Source organism: Lampetra planeri, chromosome 31, assembly GCF_965212315.1.
Source record: "Lampetra planeri chromosome 31, kcLamPlan1.2.h2, whole genome shotgun sequence".
NCBI lineage: Eukaryota > Metazoa > Chordata > Hyperoartia > Petromyzontiformes > Petromyzontidae > Lampetra > Lampetra planeri.
The window spans coordinates 9,513,684-9,538,003 of NC_136137.1; the positions used below are offsets into that span (position 1 = coordinate 9,513,684).

Sequence of the window (24,320 nt, forward strand, 5' to 3'; positions counted from 1 at the left end):
TTTAAAAGGGAATGGTTGGTTTTTATTGTACACTTAGCCTCCGGACAGAAACACAGCAATGCTGATTGACGTTCTTCATGAAAAAGCATGTCATTCTGATATCCACACAAACGCAGATCCAAGCAAGTTAGGAGGGTTATGCTTCCATGCTCATGTTATCATTGTCTCTTGTTGACGTGCACACACTCAAGTATTTACCACACTAGGCAGGGATGGAGTACCTAACTAAACACGTGATGCAGCAACCAAGAATGGACTCAGGCCAGAACATTATAACAGAGTGGGATTAATTCCTTTCTTGGACAGTTATCAAAATGTCAAAGATGTGTGAAAGCAGCAAGGGAGAATTCAAACTTTAAATTTTCCAACGCATGGGAGCAGCCACCTTTGTGGTTACTTACAAGTGACATTAAAGACTGAATACTGTAATAGACTTCGCATTCAGTGACACGCCAATGACTGACGTTTACCCAAATATAAACACCACTCCAATGAATAATTCAGTCACTTTACACTGTATCGATGGAGGCTGATATATATAAAAACAATTGTCTCACAGCAAGATCAGAAATAAGCCCACGACTTAAGTATCTTGCTGTGTTCGCATTCAGGTTTGTAGTCGACACTAAACAAAAATAAACAATGTTTATAAAACAAATCACAAGGATGCCAGCCTATCCCATAAGACCTCAGAAGCTAAGCAGGTTCGAGCATGGATAGTACTTTTATGGTCAACCACCGTGCATAATAGGTGTTACATGCTGTGGGCCGACATGCTGGGCAGCAAATTACAGTACGACAAGATTCATTGGTGCAATGTAGTTCTATGCATTCGCGTCTACACTCACCGCCTTCACCAACCTGCACTGACTAGCGTGGTGAAGCATGATTCATATAACCCCAACGATGCCCCACACGGTGTGGGGAGGAGGCCCTCATCCAGCGGTGGATTGACCAAACGGGCTGTACGTGCATAGGGCACAAGGTGGATTTGGAACAATGAGGGGACCAAATGAGGAGACGCAGGCTTATCGACGGCGGAAGGCGCGGGAGATTCTCCACGCATTTGGCTCCTCGTAGCGGTTGTAGAGCGGCTCCAGGCGCTGCTGCTTCTTCTGCTTGCTGAGGCGCGTGGGGTCCGACACCTTGAAGAAGGCCGGCGCAAACTCCACAAGCCACTTGGGGTCGATGGTGGTGACCTCGCGCATGTACTCCTTGGTGGTGAGCACCAGCTCGTGGTACACCACCCTGCGGGGTGGGGGGTTGTCACGCGCATGCGGTAATGAGTGAGCGCGGCAGGTTTTAAATACAAATGACATGCGACCATGGAACAAGGCCCTATGCTGTAGGTCTTTTGATTTCCCTCACTCTTCCCCTATTTTAGCTCCAGTGGTTTTTTTGTATTTGCTGTGCAATGGTAAAAGTTGCTTCAATGTGCCATGGCAATCAAGCAATGAAAGCAAATATTTAGCCTCATCACCGCAGAAGCAGTCAAGCGTATACTTGAGCCTAAGCAGGTTTCCCTACTACGAATTTGGGATCAGGGCAATAATTTCCTCGAATTCACAGCATTTAATGATTTAATGACAGTCTTTCATTAATTATCAGCCAGCCTTTAAACTAAGAAGCCATGCTGTCTGCAGCACAACACTACCTCTCCAGCACACATGCCATCGGAAGGCAAACTCACGTGATACATAGTAGTTTTCTATTGGCCGCCACTGCCTGCTACACCTGCAATTACCGCTTTGTGATCTATGTCAACTACGTCAGAGGAAGGCGGTTTATCTCATTGTAACCTCATTAAGGCGTTAAAAAAATAAAGCATTATCACTTGCATTATAAATACGTTCATTCATCCTAGTGGTTGCGTGACCTTCGAAGGCTTTTATGCTCGTGAGTGTATACAAGGGCACGTACCACTCTGGTTGGCGGTTGAAGAGCGCGCTGGACGGGTGGATGTAGACCACCTGCTGGTCCACCAGCGTGCGGTAGCCTTCCTGAGGGTCCTTCTTTGCTGCGTTCCTGAAGAAGCCACTCAGCACGGCCTTTTGCACGCGTACTGTGGCCTTGGCACACGACACCACGTCCAGCTTGTGCCTTCACCACGAGTTTCAAACGACACGGAAGAAAAGGGTGTAGCAGCTTTTGTGCATATTACGGAAACGATCGGCGTTTACTTGTGAAGCACATTGTGGCCCTCACATTGGGTCACCATTACAATATATTTTAGCAAATGTGACTGGCTGACAGCAGCAGAAATGTAGTGCACGGGTTTTGTCCTAATGAGGACTCATCAGCACAGTATTGTAACCAATGCTCACTCTGTTGCCAAGTATGCCTCTGGGAACAATATATGTGGAGACCCCACATCCGCACTATAGGGCCCATTAGCTTGGTTAATTCCAACAATAATAAAACCTCTTAATGACGAGGAAACCCCATCATGACAGAATAATAGTGCAGGCCGTAAAATTCATTTTTAACAAGACACATTTGGAAACAATGCGGAGCCTCTGTGCATATGCAAATTTCATTAGCATATTATGGTAGATTTCATGTTTTGACACAAAAATAGGAAGAGAGCAATTACAATTTAACAGCCGATGATTGTAGCAAATTTAACAGATCAAGTAAAATGTTTCCGTTTTTCAACAGTTAATTTTGTATTGTTGTTTTTAAGGGCCTAATTGCAGTTACCAAGCGATGTGAATTGCATCTTCACAACTTGCCACGCTAAACAACATCACACATGCATAAAGGCCAATTGCACATAAATGGTTAAAATGAAATAGTTCCGTCACACAAGGATCTGAAAACAACATGAGCACGCGCACACACAGAGCATTCAAACAACTATCAGCATGGCCTTGTGTTTACCCACAAAATACACCCATTAATAATGACGGTGGGTGCTGCCAGGACAGGTTCAGGATATCACTTTCCACAGCTGCTATATGTGAATCAAACTCAGGTGGCTAGAACGATAACGCAGAACACACACTATTGCAAAGGTAAAGATCCCCCATATAGTCTAAACATGCCGCTGGGGCAAGTGCTGTAAGCGAGCACCTATGAAGGCCGGCATAGCACATGAGGGGGTAGGTGGCCAACACCACGCCCAGCCGACATTGTCTTCCTCGTGGTGATGTTTACACACCTCACCAGGTATAAATTTGAGGCCGAGTCGACCTAGGGGAGGCCCAGGACCAGTTTAGATAATCATCACCGGTGTTAGCCGTAAGCAGCAATGGAACTCGGGTCTCCGGGTTCATAGCGCAGCGTGCTAACCACTAAACTACCGCTCCCCCCACACACCATTGCACGACTCCTCTTCCACACACCCACGCACCTGTCCATAATTCCCAGCATCTGCTTGCGCACATCCTGTGCTCGACGGAGCGTGCGCGCCTGCACAAAGTTCTCGTAGCACCATGCGTTGGAGAACTTGTTGTTCTTCCACGAGTTGTAGACGGCCAGCAGAGTGAGGTGGTCTCCCTCCGCTTGGTTGAACTTGGCCTTTTTCTGGTCGGCAAGCGCTTGCTTGTCCTGGAAACGCGAGCGCCAGGTAGCAGCGGGCACACGTCAGACAACATCAGATTGGCTGCAATTAGCTTACAAGTGAAAAAGTAATTAATTTACCCTCCATTCATTTTAAGGTCCTCCGTGGCCTCACCCATGAATATTTCTCACCTCCCATCTCTCTCGAAACCCTTGCACGCTCTCGCCATACCAGCAATCAGGCGTACGTTGAATTCCCCCAGTTAAACTTTGCTCAAGTGGGAGGTTGCTCATTCTCCTCTGCCGCCATTATGGTCTGGAACTCTCTTTCTCGAGACAGCCGTGCTGATGACTTCTTAACCCCTGTTCAAGTAAAGGTTGAAGACCTTTCTCTTTTCATCAGCCGAAGAATGTCTTCAATTACATACATACCATATGCCTCCTTTTCCCTGGATGTGCACGTGCTGTTGCTCTGCACAATTTATTGAGATGTGATTGTATTAAAATGCTATATAAATCTGTATCGTCATGTATGACCAAATCAGTTTTTGGAAATTCTTGCTATAAATTGGGCATGTCAAAAAAAATAGTAATACACCTATATACTCACCATATACACTGCCATACAAATAAGTGCACCTTCACAAAATAAAAAAAAATGAGCGGATACATTAATATGGATGGAATTCTTTTTTACTGATATCCACATTTATATAAAGGCAGAAACAACTCAAGCTATGGCTCCGTGCCTCCAAGTTCTCGGATTAAACATTGCATCCGATTCAAGAAATATGTACATGTTATAAATCATGTTCATTATTATCTTCACGAATATATAACCAGGCTGTGTGTTCGTGATTCGTTAATGAGTAAAACCTTCACAATTACGGTGAAGTGAATCAGTGGCATTATTAGAGCACGCCACAGTAGCACACTTGAACATTAGCCTTTTTAATTCCTATTTACATTTCTCCACTAACCATGTCGGGCAGCCCGGGACACACAGGCTAGGCCTAGGGATATAAGATTTTTCTTAGGGTGCGTCCTCCTTTAAGTGAACTGAGACGGACGCTCACGAGGGTCGGGTCATGTTACCTTGGGGCGGTAGAAGACGTTCTGTACGGACAGCATGGACACAATGGTGAGCATCTCCTCGCTGCAGCCCAGGTGTACGGACATGATGAGCATCTTGCACAGCATGGGCTCCAGGGGGAACTCTGCCATCTGCGCGGTACACAAAACGCGCGTCACACACGCACGGGGCGGAAGCGTGGCCTCTAGGGGCCAACGGCACCACCTGGACAGGGCCCACGCAGCTCCCGTGGTCCAGGGCCAGAGGCGGCCGCCACTCATTATAGCAACGCCACCCCTGACGCAGGAATAATTCACTCCCTCGTGGCTGAAAACATTTTCAATGATTTTCCACTGAACATGAAACTTAATCACGAATTAATATTAAGATGCCATTAATGCTGGAAAATTAAAAGTTTTGCTATCATTCAATGAAAATACAAATGGTCCTAAGCGGTGGCAGTGTTTGTAATCTACCAAGTCCAAGCCACTATCTGCTAAGTATGTGATAATCCACTTCCCAGTGATTTGATGAATTGTCTCATAATTTAATTTATAATGTTTACCATTACTTTTCCTGCTTTGTATGATTTCCAAATAAAATGATTTGTTTTAATGACAAATTATGTATTTTCACACGCACATTTAGGCTGAGTCGACCAAGGGGAGGCCACAGCATTGCTACATGCCCACTATCTACAGTACCATAAGAGCCCTCAATTTCTCCGAAGCTCTCCCTCCAATGCCAGACACCACAACCACAGCCCAGCAACCAGCCGGTGAGCCGAGTCAGGGTTGGCGGGGGCGGGGTTGCGGTGAACTCGTGTGCGCGGCGTACCCGGCGACCCAAACGCGTGAGCAGCCCCTCGTCGTCCAGTGCCCCCAGCTGGTAGAGCTGTTCCATGGCGGTGATGAGCGTCTCCATGGGAGGGGCATCCATGAAGTCAAAGGACAGCAGGTCGTTGATGCCCATGGCCTGCACACGGGAGAGTGCGTGCAACACAGGCAGGGGTCAGTCACGGCCTCGCGCACACCCAGGGGGAGTCGGCAAGGAAGCTATAGACTAAAACTACATTAACACGTAGGCTTTCGCGACCAATATTATTCATAATAAAGGTTTTTGGGTTAGATCCCGTAAGTATAAATGTGTCCTAACCCTCCACCACAGCCAGTTAGGATTGTCACGTAACCCAAAAACCTTTATTATGAATAAAACTACATTATTTTTTATTTTACCAGGTAAGGCCCACTGAGCTATGTAGCTGTTTTTCAGAAGTGACCTGGCCACAATTGATAGCTCAACGAAGGGGCTTATCATCACGTGGAAATGTATAGCAACAATATACTCTAAACGCGTTTCTAAATGTGGAGGGAAAAACCGGAGGACCCGGAGAAAAATCCACGTGACCACAGGGAGAACATGCAAACTCCAAATATATGTATGTATGTAGAACTTTTTATATAGGCATCAGGGTTTGGATCGAACCCACGACCTCCTGTATACCAGGTGAGGTAGTTAACAACTCATCAAGGCAAAGCACCTGCAAACCATTACTGTCACGGTTTTAAACGCAAAGTAATCACTAATGCCGCAGCAAAACTTGTGCCATTTTTATGGGCTCGTGACAGTTTTATATTTGTTTAGGCTTATGAGTAAAAAACACAAAGGTCAGCGCCAGTTATAAAACTCAACATTGTCTTTCATTGTCGCAGCTGGTATCTTAACAGCACTGCTCATAATAATCAGCTAATGAAAAAAATATTTTTCATAAGTTAATTATAAAATCATTAAAAAATGCCCAACCATCGGGATGTACCGTGGTAAATCTCCATAATTTGAGAGCAATGCTTTAACATGGAGCAGTGTCAGGTTAAAAGATTCCCTTGGCCAGCAGAACACATTGTCGCCATTTCTATGGGCCCATGCCATTCAGGGATACCCAAATGTGGCGCACACGAAGGCCCCACCTTGAGGGACAGCACGGTGCTGGCAAGGTTGGTTCTCTGGATCTCGGGCACGTTGGTGGTGAGCATCTCGTCACGGTAGGCACGTTCCGTGTACAGGCGGTAAGTCTTGCCGGGGCCCGTGCGGCCGGCTCTGCCCGCACGCTGCTTCGCCTGGGCCTGGGCAGGTGGAAAGAAAGAGGTTGTTATCACGACAGCAGGAGGATAGTGGCGAGCATGACACAGCTTTTGCGTAACCGCAACAAAGTGCCAACAATGGTGGACAGAGCTGTTGGGTTTATTTACACATGTGCTCAACATGTGTATATACGGCTCCTTTGTCAAATCACTGCTGGATGAGGACCTCTTCACACTGTGTGCGTCGAACAAGTTATCTGGCCATACTTCACCAAACTGGTTAGTGTGGGTTGGTGAAGGTGGGGTGTAGAGCCGTTGGAGCATTGTGCAGTATCATGCAATTTACTGCACTGCTCTCTGCTGACAACATAGATTTTCTCTCAACAGCAAATGACAAAGTGAGAGAGAAATGAGGGGAGGCTGCTGCTACTGCTGGTGATGCTCACCTGCGAGATGGGGGTGACCACCAGCTGGTCAATGCCCGTCTTGGAGTTGTAAACCTTTTGCTTGACGAAGCCAGGGTCCACCACGTAGTAGATGCCATCAATGGTCAGCGATGTCTCCGCGATGTTGGTGGCAATGACTACCTGCATCACACACAGCGAGTGGCATGTGGCAGCGTTGAGTGACATTCAGCAAAAACTGGCATGCGTCGCGGTGAGGTCTGTATGTATGTGGAACTTCTTTCGCACCGTACGTAGCCAATCATGCTATTCGGAGTCGAATTCTCCCATCAGTGGCCAGGGAGCCAATGTCATTCTTAAAAGAGATGCTGCCACACCGCCTTCAATCATTCTTTTGAAAAAAAAAAATCAGCACTGTTTTTTTAATCTTAATCAGTGTTTGACATTTGGTTTCCTCCGTGTGTATCGAGCTTCTTAAAGAACTGAAAAGACTCTTCAGGGACCCAAGAAGCACCCAGCAAGATGGAGTGAAACTTAATTGCTAAAGAACACGTGGCACTTGCTGAAAATACAGAAGGGGGCGCAACAGTGAAAAACCTAAGCAGAAGATTGTGGGGTTATGAGCCAGAGCTGTAGCCTGGGCAGGAGCAGGGCACACACCTTTCGGCTGCCCGGGGGCGCAGGGTCGAAGATTCGTGTCTGCATCTCACTGGGCAGTGCAGAGTAGACGGGCAGGATGATGAGCTCCGGCACCTCGGGGCCCAGCGACTTCATGCGCTCATAGAGGATCTCGCAAGCCGTGTCGATCTCCTCCTGACCCGTAAGGAACAGCAGGATGTCGCCTGCACGGTGCCACGTCACGCACAGCGGTTTGACAAGCTCCGTTCGAGCGACTCGCAAGCATTAAGCGAACATCAGCAAAAACCGACAGACGAGCAACTCCATCCGGGTCATTAAGCAAAAGGCAAGGCATTTCCATAACGTGACGAGCCAAGGACACTCAACTTGAAGAACCCTGTTTATAATAACGTTATTTGCCTTCCAGAAAATGTTGTATTTAAGACATCAGCAACATTTTGTTTCTAACGACAGATGGTTACATGGTTTGTAAGTAAACAAAGGCCTTTAGAGAAGATAAATATAGGTTATTTTTTATCTAATTCAGAGAAACATCAACATGCAGTGGAGTGGCTTAACGTATTATTGTAACAATTTCTGTAAAATGAGGATAACCTCATGAGACGAAAAACTTCTAAACAAAGGTACTAGTTTGACTATAACTTCAATTTTCCCAGCATGCCTTGCCATAGTATTTGAGGCACAAGGCAGCAGCAGTAAGGAATGATGGCTATGCTATAATGACGATTCCTAACCAGGATGAAACCGGTAATTCAGTTATCTCTGCTGCGGAAAATAATATGGATACAATTTGGAATCTTAGCAGTCTAAAAAAAAGAGGCCGTTGCGCATTATACATGCAGAATGGTGATATCATGCGACTTGCAAGGCATGCTGGGAGGACAGAGCTTATGTTTTCATAAGTTCTGTATGAAAGTCACTTGTGGCGTCGATGATTACTCTACCTATGCCAACGTGCACACGTGCAGTGCGGCCGGGCGTGAGCGCACGAGTGAGGCACCTGGCGGCTCTGTGAGGTGAATCTGCATGACGGTGATAAGCGACGCGTCCAGGTAGTCCGTCTCGGGCTCCTTGGTGTAGAGGATCTCCACGGGGTAGGTTCGCCCGGGGATGGTGAAGATGGGTGCCTCGTAGAAGTACTGCGAGAACTTGACAGCGTCCAGCGTGGCCGACGTCACAATCAGCTTCATGTCCAGACGCCGCTTTATGGTCTGACGGGTGGAGTGGGAGACAAGAAGTTAGCGTTCGCCCAGAGGCAACAAATGATGTGTAATCTTGATTTGAAGCTTTCGTGACTGCAGGGATCCATACTCTTTGGTTCTTTCGGTAAAGTCACGTAGGTAGAAAATAACATAAATCACGACGTTTCGAGCGCAACACAAGCGTCTGTCATCAGGTGGCTTTACCGAAATAACCAAAGAGTATAATTAATAGATACTTTCTGATCTTTATTTACAACTGTTGTACTTTCCTCAATTGCTCTATGTAACATCGACGATTACTTGCAATATTATTCACCGGTAGGCAGCGAGTGATAAAGACAAATTGTACAAAAATATTTGTTTATTTTTATGATTACATACAATTGTTTACCCAGAAAAGCCTCATCAAGTCCTAAAACTGCTGTTTAGGAGGTTGTTGATACATTTGGTAGAAGGAAGCAATGTTACTATGTGTAATCCAAAGTTGCATTAACATTTTCAGCAATGAGATGTTTGGCCAATAGCAGTTACATTCTATGTTGTTTTAAGCGATGTAAGTTAAACAAGAGAACCCAGAAAAAACCCATATGCAGAACAAGGGGAGAACATACAAACTCCAGAAAGGCACCCGAGTTGTACATCGAACCCAAGACCTTCTTGCTAGTGTTACCATATTGAAATATATCAACATAATATATCAACAAGGATGCAGATGCACTTCTGCGGCCGTCTGGAACGCTCTTCCTTCCGATATTAGGAAGATGCTGGAGATATCCACTTTTAAATCATCGAGGTTGAAAACTCATTTCTTTAGAACTGCTTTTTTGTGTTTAGTTTGTTGCATTTCCCCGCACCTCCGATTAGCACGGTTGACTACGTACGGTGCGAAAGAAGTTTAACATACATACGTATACCACCAATAACTACTCGGGCGATACTTAACTGGCAAAGCTACCTTCTTCTTGGTTCTTTCGGTAAAGTCACGTAGAAGGGAAATAATAAAGTAATAAACATAAAACATAATAAAATAAAATCCTCACGACGTTTCGGCCACAACACAAGCAGCCGTCCTCAGGTGAAGAACAGGGCTGTCGGAAAGACAGCGTACGTGCAGGCTACGACCGCCTTGAGCAGCTTACCTTCTTGAGGAGACCGAAGAGCACGTCGGTGTGGATGGTGCGCTCGTGGGCCTCGTCCAACATCACGACGGAGTACTGCATGAGCTCCGAGTCGATGAGACACTCCCGCAGCAGCATGCCGTCCGTCATGTACTTGATCTTCGTCTCGGGACTGGTGCAGTCCTCAAAACGGATCGTGTACCCAACCTGCCAGCGTAACACGCACAAAGCGCAGTTCACATTTGTGAAGACTCGCACAGATCCATACCACCGTGGCAATGAGCCCAGGTGCATATGCTTGAGATCCAAGCCATTGCTGTTATTGCCATCTCCTGCCCAGTTTAACACGTACGCTCTCGCGACCAATATTATCCATAAAAGTTTTTTTGGGTTAGATCGCGTGAATATAAATGTGATGTAATTATTGGCCAAACGTCGTAGTCGAGTTGTAAATGTTGTGGTTAATACTCCAACACACCGGTGTGCTGTACTCGTAACAAATTGGCATGTTTTATTTACATGACAAACCTTCCTAATTGTCTTCATTCGGAGGTCAATTTCATTTCAGCTCGGATGGGATCACTTGAGCCTGGATGAGCATGGATTCTGAGATCCGACAACTATTTTATTCGTTTAATTTTACCATGTAAGGCCCACTGATCTATATAGCTCTTTTTCAGAACCGATCTGGCTATCACAAATAATAGCTCAACGAATTGGCTTATCATGTGGACATTTATAGCAGCCCAACACTCTAATCAAGATGATGACATGGACAAATTTTGGTTCACCGTAAAGAGGGATGAGAATCTATGGAGTCAAAACGATGCTGCTAGTCGCCCTTGCGGGCAGTTGTCCACAGCCGGAAAAGGCCGTGACGGATGAGAGACGCGCACCTCTTGCCCGAGGCAGCAGCCGAACTCCTCGGAGACGCGCTTGGCCACGGACATGGCGGCCACACGACGGGGCTGCGTGCAGCCGATCTTCCCGCGGGTCGTGTAGCCCGCCTCCGCTAGGTACTGCGTGATCTGCGTCGTCTTGCCCGAGCCAGTCTCACCGATCACGATCAGGATCTGGTTGTCGTTCACGGCCTAGCGTGGGGGAAAAACGGAACGAAGAGAGTGCGCGAGCGTGGCGGACGGCCGTGTGTCTTGGCGGAACGGTGAAATACGAGACGCACGTTCCCACACGTGGGAGACGCTCCCATTGATAAATCCCTCCTCAAAACCACCGTCACCATGTGGACATGTACAGCCCTTTTGTCAACCCGCCCCATGCAGTGCAGATCGTTGGAGTTGTTAGACCATGCTTTCAAACGCTGAGGTGGCGAATGTTTGCAGCGTGGACGTGGAAGCATAGAAGTACAGAACAAAAATGGATCTTGCTGCATGAGTGCATGGCCATCTATTCAATACCACATAGCTCTGCAGTCCTATGACAATCTGTTAATTGCATGCTCAACGATGCTTAGCTTCCAAGATATGATGCAACCAGGCACATTCCAGATGCCAAGCCGTCAAAACCAACTTGGACATAAAGGTTACACCACTAACACCGCATGCAACAAACTGTTGCACCTTGCATCAATGAGTTGGCTATGTTAAATACGTACATCTAAAGTAACAAAGGCAATACAGCTTCGTCTGTATTCTCAACAGCAACACCTCACCTGCACCAACTGCTCCTTCAGCTTGTAGATGGGCAGGCTCTCTCGCTGCTCGATGATGGACATGGCCGTCTTCTTACCATACGAGGCCTTGTTGCCGCCAAATGCGTGCTTCTTCCACTCCGGCATGTCGGGCGGCATCAGGCCCAGGCCTCGCATGTTTGCGGCGATCTGGCGACCCTCGGCTGCACACGGCAACACATCGGCACTCCATTCAGTACAGCGGTTCAGCACAACACGCGATGCCACGATGCGTTAGGCCACAGTATAAATTTCGATTTAAAGCTTTCGTGACTGCAGGGATTCATCTTCTTGGTTTTTTCGGTAAAGTCACATAGAAGGGAAGTAATAAAATAATAAAAATAAAACATAATAAAATAATTTTTACGACGTTTCGGCCACAACGCAAGCAGCTGAGGACGGCTGCTTGCGTTGTGGCCGAAACGTCGTGAGAATTATTTTATCATGATTTATTTTTATTATTTTATTACTTCCCTTCTACGTGACTTTACCGAAAGAACCAAGAAGAGGCCACAGTATGTGTGCAGTCCTTTTGTAAACCCCACCGCTGGATGAGCCTCAACACCGCCAGCGCAAGGCCACCAATGGAGATTAGCACCACCATAATGACACATGCTGACTTTAGAGTTTGACTTTTGCCTTGATGTGATATTACTTGTATCAGCGACGATTGGCGAGCTCTGAAGACGTGAATTTCCTTTGTACAGTATTCCCTCATTATTTGCGGAGGGATACATTCAATTCAACAATATTAAATACATAAATAAGCTATTAAATACATGAAAATTATTACAACATATCTCTATTTCATCACTTTATCACATCACTTTATCTCATCACTTTCTTTCTCTATCTCAATACAGTCGTGTAGAGTTCCGAAAGCGATTCACGGACAGCCAAAATCACGGAAAACAAGTCCGTGAATAACCAGGGAAGACTGCACACGTACAGCCATTTAGTCAATCCACTGCTGGATGAGAGAATGTGCACCCTCTGCTGGTCATAGTGGTTACTTTACTATTTCACAGCGCTGGTCAGGAGAGATTGACAAAGGTTTTGGTGCATAGACGTCACAGCATTGCACAGCATAAAAATGGCATTTTCTGCACCACCCTCTGCTGTCTATCACGTATCATAATAGTTCACTATAATTATAATTGACCCCGAGTGTGGAGTAGGTGCTCGTGTGTGTGTGTGTGTGCGTGTGGCAGGGGAAAGGGGCTTTGCCATCGGGAAGAGGATCGATCCAGTGCATGTTGAGGCCCGTTGGGATGGAGTCCATTTCAGCCTCGCGCGCCGCCTGCTTCATCTCGCGCCGCTCCTTGGCCAGAGCGCTCTGCATCATGGCGGCCTGCGACAGCGAGCCGTCCGGGTTCTGGGAAACAACGGGGAAGAACGTGGGTCAAGGAAGGCGAGGTTTCGCCATCTCGGCGTTGAGACCAGAGTCTTGAGCTGAGACTGAGTTTCTGGATCAAAGTATTGAGTTGAGACTGCTTCCGATCTCAAAATATCGCTTCCAGGGTGCCGCATAGAAAAAAGGAGACTTTTTCAGTGAATTGAGTGAAGGTATTAGCAGTAAAAAAAACTGATAAAATTAAGACTTAAAATAGTGAAAATTAAAAGACTCGTAGGGGCGCAGAAATTGTTAGCAGCACAAGCTGGAGCTGACCTTGACGATCTTGACGGGGCTGAGGTCGGTGCTGTGCTTAGTGTGGCCTCGCAGGAACGGAGGCTCCTCCTCCACCAGTTCAATCTCCACGTCCTCATCTGAGAACACAGCGCCACCCATTTCTTACCATCTCCCACCACAAAACCACACCCTAAAAGCACCACCTCCCACCGCGACGCCAACCGCACAACACACGGAACCACTATCAGCAACCTGCTTGTTACTCAAGTGCAACGTTGTTGTATACTAACCCCTTCTTCCAAAATTGATATTAATAATATTTGATGATATTTTTATATATTATCTTTTTACTTGTTTTTTATAATGAATGAAAACACACCGAAGCGCAGCAAACTGCAAAACACCAGGTGTTGTTAAGTAATGAACTGGAGGAGGGCTAGGATGGCAGAATTTGCAACCTTGCTTCAAGGAAAGATAAGGCCTGATAAACGGGCACATGTCACCCGTGCAGGCGGCAGAGACAGTGGGAGAGTCAGCCAGACATAGTTAAGGCAAAAAGCCCAACCATCCTGCATGGTTTTAAAGTAACGTCAAAATTCGAAATTCAACAACAGAGTAGGCTAAATTATCGATCCTCGCGCTCGCTCAAATTGGAGACCAGGCTGCGAGCTACATCAATGAACCATTGCCCATTTGCTAATCCAATACTGAATGTTAATATTACTGAAGTCAAAACGAATTCTATGACCTCAGCACATGGGCGAATAATAGGGCAGTGTCAACTCAAAGGCAATGGAAGGAAACAGAGGCGCCTTTGTCTAAATCACAACCACAGAAAGCCAGGAATCATCACTGATTGTGTGTTTAGGGATTCCGAGCTAGTTGGAACACGTGCACACAGGGAGGAGGTAGAAATACGCCTTGTCCTCCTGCAGCTGAGGGAGCAAAGATAAACCCAAAAAGGCCAAGGAAGTGGGTCAGCTCAAGGCTGTGTGCACAGGGGAGGGAGCTGATTAAGAATAACACTCCCAGAGCAGAAGGTTGGATGGCCACAGTGAGACGAGAATAAGAGTGTTGTATATCTCTCAAGGATGCAGACTCAGCTGAACAACAAGGCTGCGGGGGTCACCAGAAGTTCGCGTTCGCCTAGTTAAGACAAAAAGCTCAATTATTCTGTATTGCTATTAAAGTAACGTTAAAGTCGGAATTTAACAACAGGGTAGGCTAAAGTTATTGATATTCACACCCACTCCAATTAAACCAGGCCACAAGTTACGCCTACTGAACCATCACCATCATTAAGTCAATATGAAATGTTATTTCCATACTTTAATACTTTCTATACAACTCGACCCGAAGCATATGACAATCAGAACCTTCCTAAGTCAAAATTGAATCGCACCCAGACAGGAGCGAATAGTCGATATAAGGTTGAAGAGGGAAGGAAATTAAGAGCACGGCGAACTGCAAACGTAAGCAAAAAGCCGGGAACGACACCAACCCAGCGACCCACCAGCCCAGCAACAGCGAGTCGGGCTTCGACAGGCCATAAAAGTAGAAATAATAACTCCCGGGGTCAGGGGACACAAGAAGAAGCAGGCAGACAAAAACCAGAACTGACTCCAAGGTTCAACCGCCCTCACCTACAAGGAGTGACGGAAATTAATGAGGCCTTGAGTTAACGGCGTCAACTGGACAGCAACAACAACGGCGAGCAGAGATAGGGTGGGGCAAAGACTGCGGGGCTATGGAATGCAACTTCATGTCAGTAAAGCCCTGACAAACAAGTTAAGTTAAAGACATCACAATACATAATATCGTACATAACATCAATGTTAACGCTATTCACCGTAAACTATATTCCGCTTATATAACCATGCAGACACCAAGGAATACGAATTCCTAGGATCAAGAAACTTACCCCTTAACCTAAGATATCGGAAATAAATTAATAATAATAAGCATATGCATGAAAAGACAAAAGTAAAACTTATGGAAAAGCCAGGATAACGGGATGAATCACCACCAGGTCGAATATAAAATACATAATAAAAGAGCGATGTTAAACCCAGGGTCAAAGAGAAAGGGAGATCCCGGCCGTCTTTGTATCCCCGCAGCACGGGATAGGAGTGTGTATACGCTCGGGGAAACACCTCCACTTGAGTCAAGCACCACGATGGGAAACGACAGACCTTAGGTTACATACAGAATCATAACTGTGAAATGGTAAGGGACAAATGTTAACTTAAAACTTTTTAACCATTTCTTTGTGCGTCGGTGAGGGTCGGAGGGAGTGTTGCCCCTCCCTCCAGGTCGTGCAACACGGACAAAGACGCCTATGAGACGATTTGTAACGTCTGTGTTTTGGTTCATGAAGAAGGCCAGACAAGAGATAATATCGCACCCAGACAAAGAGACGACTTCGAGGCAATTTGTAACATCTGATTGTTTGCTCGTGGATTTTATGGAGGGAGTATGACAACGGAATATACCGTGGGTGATGCACACAAGGACATACGGACGTACGGACACACACATGGACACACCTACCTACGGACAGATCCTGACACAGCAAAAATCGAAAGAAACCCCGCCTTGTGGGCAGGATCCAAAGGGATATTTCGGCATAAAAGAGAGGACCCTGAGCATTGGAAACCAGCTCGACCGGGAGGGTCGACTCAGGAGCGAGCTGCGACCAGCGGGTCGGCTCGACTCATCTTCAGCTCGTCTGGGACTCAGCCGAGTTCGATCGGCTCACCGGAGCCGGCTCTTCCATGTGCCGTTGTCAAAGTGAAATCAGACAATCGTTGATGATACTGTATTGATGCCGTGTTGACGTTCCGGGATTGAGAGTTCGCATACTATATCATAGTTGAGGTTGAATTAGTAATAAATTGATTAATACAGAAGTGGTTGTGTGATTCTTTCCTGAAATCTATGCATAAGATCTGCTTCTGCGTTGAGATCTGAACTTGGTGACCTTAATAAACACACTAATACATACTCAGTAAATGTTAAAGCGATAACGGGGTGAACCGGGGACCTAAAATATAACCACGAATACCCACTCTGGGAATGTTAAAGCGAGAATGAGACGAACCTAGACAACGATGCCGAGTTAATCTAAGTTAATCTTGCATACTTACACCACACCTGCATAACTGCATACGATTAATTGCCTTATTCCGATCGATAACCCACCCTCGTCACCGAGGCGGGGTCTGGTTATCATAACGACTTGCATTATCATAATTACACCCACTCGCATAATTACTACGATTACCTCTCGAATTGGCATAATTAAATGTGCATAATTACATAAATTAACATATTTCCGGATAATTACACATTTGGCCAAATTTCATTTGATTATTATTATTTTCACTGAATATTCATAACCCACATATACAACATAATAATTTCACCCACGCACGCATACAACATAACAAATTTTGATAACCAACATATACAACAACGTCTTTCGCACAGTTCCAAAAAGGATGTCGATTGCGAATGGCCTTCACACCTTCGTCGTCGTCTATCTTGGGTAAGACGCCAGTCTCCTCATCGAAATCTGGGTACTCTTCTTTTGGAAGGACATTTGCTGCAATCATCTGCGAAGAGGACGTAAATAAAATAAATCAGAATCAAGACAAACTTTAGTGTTTTGACTCTAAACAGAAAAAAATCAACCCAAAACCTGTAACTGTTCTAAAAAACCTAATAGCATCATCACACGTAGTACACTGCAACAAAACCATTAACATAACCTGAACGTTAGATCCGGACCCTGGGACAGTGGTGGAGGGATGTTACCTACCTCACCTGACATAAAGGAGGTCGTGGGTTCGATACTAACCCTGATGCCTGTATATTTGGAGTTTACACGTCTCTATCTCCCCATGGTCATGTGGCTTATTCACCAGGTCCTCTGGTTTTTCCCTCCACATTTAGAAACATGCGCTTGGAGTATTTGGTTGCTATAAGTTTTCACGCGATAATCCACTTCGTTTAGCAATCATTTGTGGCCAAGTGGATTCAGAAAAAGAGCTACATAGCTCAGTGGGCCTTACCTGGTAAATAAAAAACAGCTTAGTGTATATTTCGATTTAAAGCTTTCGTGACTGCAGGGATTCATCTTCTTGGTTCTTTCGGTAAAGTCACGTAGAAGGGAAATAAAAAAAATAATAAAAAAATTACATCATAAAATAATTCTCACGACGTTTCGGCCACAACGCAAGCAGCCGTCCTCAGGTGAAGAACAGGTCTGTCGGAAAGACAGCGTCTGAATGTTCTTCACCTGAGGACAGCTGCTTGCGTTGTGGCCGAAACGTCGTGAGAATTGTATTTTATGATTTATTTTTATTATTTTATTATTTCCCATCTACGTGACTTTACCGAAAGAACCCAAGAAGATGAGCTATGTTTACAGTTCAGTTCAGATTTCGTGGCTCTCTGCCATGTGTCGTGTTGCTATCCCAGCTCCTGGGCCCGCTTCCCACCTGCTTGATCTCCCACTTCTCGGGGTCAGAGATCTTCGTGAGACGCTTGCGCTCCAGCAGGTCGTCCTCCACCTCGGGCGCGCTCACGAGCGGCATGTGCGACGGGCGGTCGGGGTTTCTCGCGGCCGCCGCCTCCTCGCCGGCGTCAGCCACCAGCAGGCGCCGCCGTGTTGGGTTCAGGTCCTCACCAGTCTCCTGCTCCACGTCCTGCGCTTGCCGAAACAAAAGCAGCCTTCAAACTTCGGTGGCCCGGCACACTGGGCATCGATTCATATCGATTCTTGTAGCCAAGATGCATTGATGGAGTCGTGCGCATGTTAAAATGTCATTTTGCGATTTACGCGAATGATAGGATTAGGCAGGGTTTCAATTCAGCTGGATCTGTCCGGAAAAATATTTACACACCTAGCATACCACATCCCGTACATGTCGTACTATGGCTGTGGATACTAGTCACTTGCGTCCTCCAGTCTACTAGAAACCTTGAAAAAAATCAAGTAAGAAATTAAGTCTCATATCTAGGCTAATGGAAGCAATGAGAGAGAACATGAGATAAAAAAAGAACTGAAACAAAAACAAATATTCAGCTCAGAGGTGGGGGAGAGGAGAGTGAACCTTACATGCCTACTTATGTTAACAGAATCTTTAAGCTATGTCAATGTCTGAATCTTGTGTTGGAGCCAAAGCTCTGGGAGCACAGGTCCACAAACCTTCATGCTCAAGCTTGTCTTGGTTCCGGTGAAGGATAGCACCTTGACCTTGACCTTCTGACCTTTGGTGACAACATCAGCCACGCTGGCTACGCGGCCCTCTCGTCGGATCTCGGAGATGTGAACCAACCCCTCCCAGCGTTTCCTACAGATGCAGGGATCACCATCAGTAATATATACATTTACTACCAACGAGTCAACAGAGCTCAATTACCACTCCAGCAGGAATACAAAACTCTGGATCAGTGTTTTCATTTATCTATGACAAAAAATAGATGATGCATGATAGCAATGCGGCATTAGTTTATCATATTATCTCGAACTGACTTAAATAGCTCTGGCTGCTCAGGACGATTCAATTCGTGTTGCACATCTGTAATCCAGAACTTTAGAGGCAAGATGTAGTGGTCCATGCATGCGTGTGTGAAATTGACAGCGTCACAAAGCTGAAACATGGCCAGTAGATAGCAGTCGAGCAAATGGAATGTGAGCTTCAAGAGTAGCTTTTAGTGGTTAAATAACCCTCAACACAAAAGCGTGGGGAGGCTCTCATCCAGCAGTGAATTGACAAAAAGGACTGAGCATGTGTGTATTTTGGTTATCTCCCACATGCAAAATACGCCTTAAAAAATTATAATTGGCCAAGTAACCCAATGCAGCAACACCATAAAAGAGAATCTTGAGACTCCGCATGAGGCTTTATTGGTTAAATAAATTCCACTATTATCGATGGACCCAATTATTTATCTTGGTCGTGTTCAGTGTTGTGAGCGTGCGCTGCGTACCGGAGTCCCTCGAGCTGCACGAAGCAGCCAAACTGCATGATGCTCGACACCTTTCCGCTGTAGATGTCGCCCACGTTAGGCTCCTCGGGCGGAGGTTTGTCCACGTGGCGGTCGGGCCAGCGCTCCGACTGCTTCTCTTGCTCGGGGCTATTTGACCGCGTGCGTTCACGGTGCCTCCGGCGCTCGTGGCGTGACGAACGGGAGCGGTCGTGGGAGGGCGAGCGTGAGCGCGAATGGCGCCGCATACGGGAACGCGAGCGGGAGCGAGAGCGGGAGCGATGGCGCCGCCTTCGGTGTCGGTCCTCGTGCCGGAAATCCCGCTCGCGGCTGTCGCTTCTCTTGCTGCCGCTTGCCTCTGACCTAGAGCCATCGGCACGGATTCACAAAAACAAGAGGTTGTTTCGTCATGGCCGATTGCTCTGGGCCAAGATGGATGTGAGTTACAAGCAAAGATGTTAGCGTGTCGGTGTGTGTGTGTGTGTGCACGGCTGGGTCGCTAACACACCCGTGCTTGGTTTCCTGCCCCGAGAGTTTCGGGATCAGGGCCTCCAACTCTGCCATGGCATCCACGGCCACTTTGATGTCTTCAGCCTTGAGCATGGTTTGCTGTGGACACATACACACACACTGTAGCTGGTGACGGGAGTCAAATTTTCCCATTGAAAGCATACAAAACTGCCTGTCAAGCATTCTTATTTCAGTTATCAGCAATTCTATTGGAGCCATTACAAGTACTAAAAGATTAAGAAAATAAAAATACTGGCATATTCCAATTATTGATACAAAAAATAATATATGTTGGACTTAACAAAACCATCATTCATTACTGTGTCTTTATCTCTAGAAAAATAAACATGTACTCTTTATCTATGCAGCATCTTGAGATGCAATCGCATCTAGACACACGTTTAGTTTATTTTCCTTCCCCCGCACCTCCGATTATCACGGTTGGCTATGTACGGTGCGAAAGAAGTTCAACAGACATAAGTACATCCACAAACTATTGTACACACATCACAAAGCAGCTACTGCTGCTGCTTACCCGTGCAGCATCATCATCCGCCCTACAGAGGGCAGGGAAAAGCTCTTTCATCTTCTCCTGTTTCGTCCTGGTTGACGACGATGAAGCCTCAGCTAAAGAACAAGAGATGCAAGGCTCATTAGCAAATTACTTCCAATAGAGTAATAACGAGGAAATACTGTAACAGAAAAACGAGTTAAAACCTAAATATACCCGAGTTATCGCTGGATGTCTTGGGAGCAGGTTTCATGGTCTGGATGAGACGCAGCAAGTTGTTAATAAGCGGGTCCTGTGGAAAACAAACGCAGCAAATTTAATGTCAAACATGAGTTTGTGGTTTAAAGCTTTCGTGACTGCAGGGATTCATCTTCTTGGTTCTTTCGGTAAAGTCACGTAGAAGGGAAATAATAAAATAATAAAAATTAAATATAATAAAATACAATTCTCACGACGTTTCGGCCACAACGCAAGCAGCCGTCCTCAGGTGACAGACCTGTTCTTCACCTGAGGACGGCTGCTTGCGTTGTGGCCGAAACGTCGTGAGAATTGTATTTTATTGTTTTATTTTTGTTATTTTATTATTTCCCTTCTACGTGACTTTACCAAAAGAACCAAGAAGATGAGTTTGTGGTTTAAAGCTTTCGTGACTGCAGGAATTAATACTCTTTGGGTCTTTCGGTAAAGTCACGTAGATAGAAAAATAATAGATCACGACGTTTCGATCGCAACACAGGCGATCGTCTTCAGGTGAGAGAGAGAAAGCTACTGTGGGCTCACATGAAATAGATTTTTCCAAGACGAAGGTACTATGCATACCCACTGGCTATCATCAAAGATTTGTCCATGAAGCCATCCAGATATATAAACACAGACACAACTTCAACCGAGAATATGGGTACAAATTGGGCAATCATTGGAAGGCCGTGATTAACCAGGTATCGTCTTAACCTGCTGTGATGTTTCCATCCTTCCTGCCGATGTTAGCTGACTCTCTGAGTTGCATTACTAGGTTGGATGTCTTTGTATTGACAGGCTGGATGTCCTTCTCGCTCTGCCACCGATGCATCATTGACATGCTAATCTCTCACAATACATAGGCCACTTCCACAGCCTCAGGGAGACCATCTCTTGCCCCACCCTCTTACCCTGAGGGGACTCTATATAAGACCTTGTTTCAGTAGCTTTCTCTCTCTCTCACCTGAAGACGATTGCCTGTGTCGCGATTGAAACGTCGTGATATATTATTTTTCTATCTACGTGACTTTACCGCACCATACTGCAAAATTAGCTTCAAGCTCGGTTCTTGGAGTACTCACCGAAAACTCCGCTCCATTTTGCTCCAGGACTTTTTTGAACTTTTCAAAAGTGTTGTTCTTCTCTGACAAACTGATGACAAATTCAGCTGCGAACAGACACAGAGAGTTGTATGTAAGTAAAACGACTCCGAATCGCCAGCAGCACGCTCGCCACCAACAGTCGCTCGAACGTTAATGATTCGCCATCTAGGCGTCCGTCTGACTGATGGTTAAATGCACGCGGCAACATATGAACGTGCCGTTGTGCGTGTTGCGTTACATTATCACACACACAAAATACACAAAATACATATATACACACACAAAAACATACGTGGTAAAAACATCGTTGTCACATTCGACTCATTTACACCTTCCAAGGGATCCAGCACTCTCAAAGCACTGCTTCTCGACGCGGAGATGACCATGTCAGCAGCATCAAACAAAGTACAGCCTAAACGTCACCCCCGTGGTTAGCATAGAGTAACACATTCCTGCGGAGGGAGCTGGTAGGAACGTTGGGTTGCTCGGTCAATGGCCAGGGTCAACGGCGGCGTGGTGTATTCCGCAAATATGCCCGACTGTGAGGGCGGGCACAAGCCGGCGTGAGTAGGTTAAACGTTGAGTTTTATAAGGGCACCACGAGGTGACCAGCCCCTCCCCACCCAGCCCCACCCCTGCCACCCCCCACCCAGCCCCTCCCCACCCAGCCCCACCCTCCCCACCCAGCCCCTCCCTCCCCACCCAGCCCCTCCCTCCCCACCCAGCCCCTCCCTCCCCACTCAGCCCATCCCTCCCCATTCAGCCCCTCCCTGCACGACGGACACAATAATCCCCTGTGGGCTGGTGTAACCAGGAGGTTCCTACCAGTATAACGTTGTGAATGTAGAGGAGTTATCGGAGATAAGTTGGTGTCGTTACAGCAACTTTAGAGCATTTGGCTGAAATACATTTGCACTTGATAAGCCACTTCATTAGGCTATCATTTGTGATAGCTACGTCACTTCTGGAAAAAAGATTTCTATCTCTCAGTGGGCCTTGCCTGGTTAAATAAAAATAAGTTTAGTTTAGTAGAGTATGTACTCTATAGGGGAGTTGGTGGACTTACTAATAGCTCAGTGGGCTTTACCTGGTAAGATTAAAAATTAAGTTTACTTTTATTTGTATATTTTAAAAGTGATGTTTACCTTTCCCATACATAGGACCCCTATCGTGTTTGTGTATTGTTTGTTGTAACGTTCCGACTCGCACCCTACTGGACGTCTGTGAAAAAGCGCTTTATAGCTCATCGTATTCCGCCTTCAGTATAAATAAACATTCTGATTCTGGAGTTGGTGTATAAGGGCCAATGTAGAGGCAATAGTATAGGGTAGTCGGTGTAGAGTGGTCGGTGTAGAGTAGTCGGTGTAGAGTAGTTGGTGTAAAGGTGTTAGTATAGAGTAGTTGGTGTAGAGTAGTTGGTGTAGAGTGGTTAGTATAGATGTGTTAGTGTAGATGTGTTAGTGTAGATGTGTTAGTGTAGATGTGTTAGTGTAGATGTGTTAGTGTAGATGTGTTAGTGTAGATGTGTTAGTGTAGATGTGTTAGTGCGGGGTAGTCGGTGCGGGGGTGTTGGTGTAGAAGTGTTGGTGTAGAGGTGTTGGTGTAGAGGTGTTGGTGTAGAGGTGTTGGTGTAGAGGTGTTGGTGTAGAGGTGTTGGTGTAGAGGTGTTGGTGTAGAGGTGTTGGTGTAGAGTAGTTGGTGTAGATGTGTTAGTGTAGAAGTGTTAGTGCGGGGTAGTCGGTGCGGGGGTGTTGGTGTGGAGGTGTTGGTGTAGAGGTGTTGGTGTAGAGGTGTTGGTGTAGAGGTGTTGGTGTAGAGGTGTTGGTGTAGAGTAGTTGGTGTAGATGTGTTAGTGTAGAAGTGTTAGTGCGGGGTAGTCGGTGCGGGGTAGTTGGTGTAGAGGTGCTAGTGTAGAGTGGTTGGTGTAGAGTGGTTAGTATAGAGTAGTTGGTGTAGGATAGTTGGTTAACAGGAGTTGGTGTTGGGCCTCCCAGGCCGCGCACGTTACCCAGGTCCTTGTCGTTAATTCCCAGGTGATTGTCCAGCTCCGTGCAGACCTTGGACACCAGAGACAGCTGCTCCAGGCGCCGGATCTCGGCCGGGTCCGCCATCTCTCCCGCCCGTGTTGCAGGGGAGAGACAAAGGCGGACGGGAATCAGAGAGGCGAAGAGCGGCGACGGGTCAGGCTGAAGCAGCCTCCGCAGGCCCCGAGTCAGCGGCGATGTAGGCCAAGGCTTTGGTGACCCCCCCCCCCACGTGTGACGTCACCCAAACACAACAACTACGGCGGCCCCTGTGATGTCGCCACCGCCGCTGCAAACGCGATTGTGAATGGAGCGATTCCCCTTACCCCCCTACTCCCCCTCTCCTATCCAACCCCCTTTTACCTCCCCTCCTACCCCCCCACCTACTACCCCCCCCCCTACTCCCTGCTATACCCTCTCCTACCACCCTCTCCTATCCCTCCTACTCCCCCTCCTACCCCTCCCCTACCCCCCTTCCTACCCACCCCCTGCTATCCCCACACCGACTACCCCCCCCTCTCCTACCCCCCTCCTATCCCACCCCTTCTACCTCTCCTACCCCCCTCCTACCCTACCCCCCTCCTCCTACCCCCCCTACCCTACCCCC

The 24,320-nt window shown here is 46.7% G+C and overlaps 1 protein-coding gene across 1 annotated transcript; it reads right to left on the reverse strand.

Annotated features, from left to right (window-relative positions):
- DHX8 (DEAH-box helicase 8) lies at nt 1–23,998 on the reverse strand. Its single transcript, XM_078609247.1, has 23 exons — nt 23,698–23,998; nt 21,669–21,754; nt 20,566–20,641; nt 20,374–20,465; nt 19,837–19,937; nt 19,332–19,691; nt 18,547–18,691; nt 17,837–18,043; nt 16,861–16,948; nt 13,374–13,471; nt 12,932–13,079; nt 11,687–11,868; nt 10,914–11,108; nt 10,039–10,224; nt 8,698–8,908; nt 7,719–7,900; nt 7,101–7,241; nt 6,541–6,696; nt 5,411–5,548; nt 4,597–4,725; nt 3,353–3,549; nt 1,921–2,100; nt 1–1,248 (listed from the first exon to the last, which is right to left on the reverse strand). The coding sequence occupies exons 1-23, from the start codon at nt 23,798–23,800 to the stop codon at nt 1,029–1,031; spliced, it is 3,621 nt and encodes a 1,206-aa protein (XP_078465373.1). The 5' UTR covers nt 23,801–23,998; the 3' UTR covers nt 1–1,028.
- Nucleotides 23,999–24,320: the final 322 nt, after the last annotated feature.

Coding starts and splice junctions, on each gene's coding strand:
- DHX8 (XM_078609247.1), bottom strand. CDS start 23,800: ATGGCGGACCCGGCCGAGATCCGGCGCCTGGAGCAGCTGTCTCTGGTG. Junction 7,901..8,697: donor TCACCTCACAGAGCCGCCAG/GTGCCTCACTCG, acceptor GGCACCGTGCAG/GCGACATCCTGCTGTTCCTT. Junction 4,726..5,410: donor TCACGCGTTTGGGTCGCCGG/GTACGCCGCGCA, acceptor TGTACCGCGCAG/ATGGCAGAGTTCCCCCTGGA.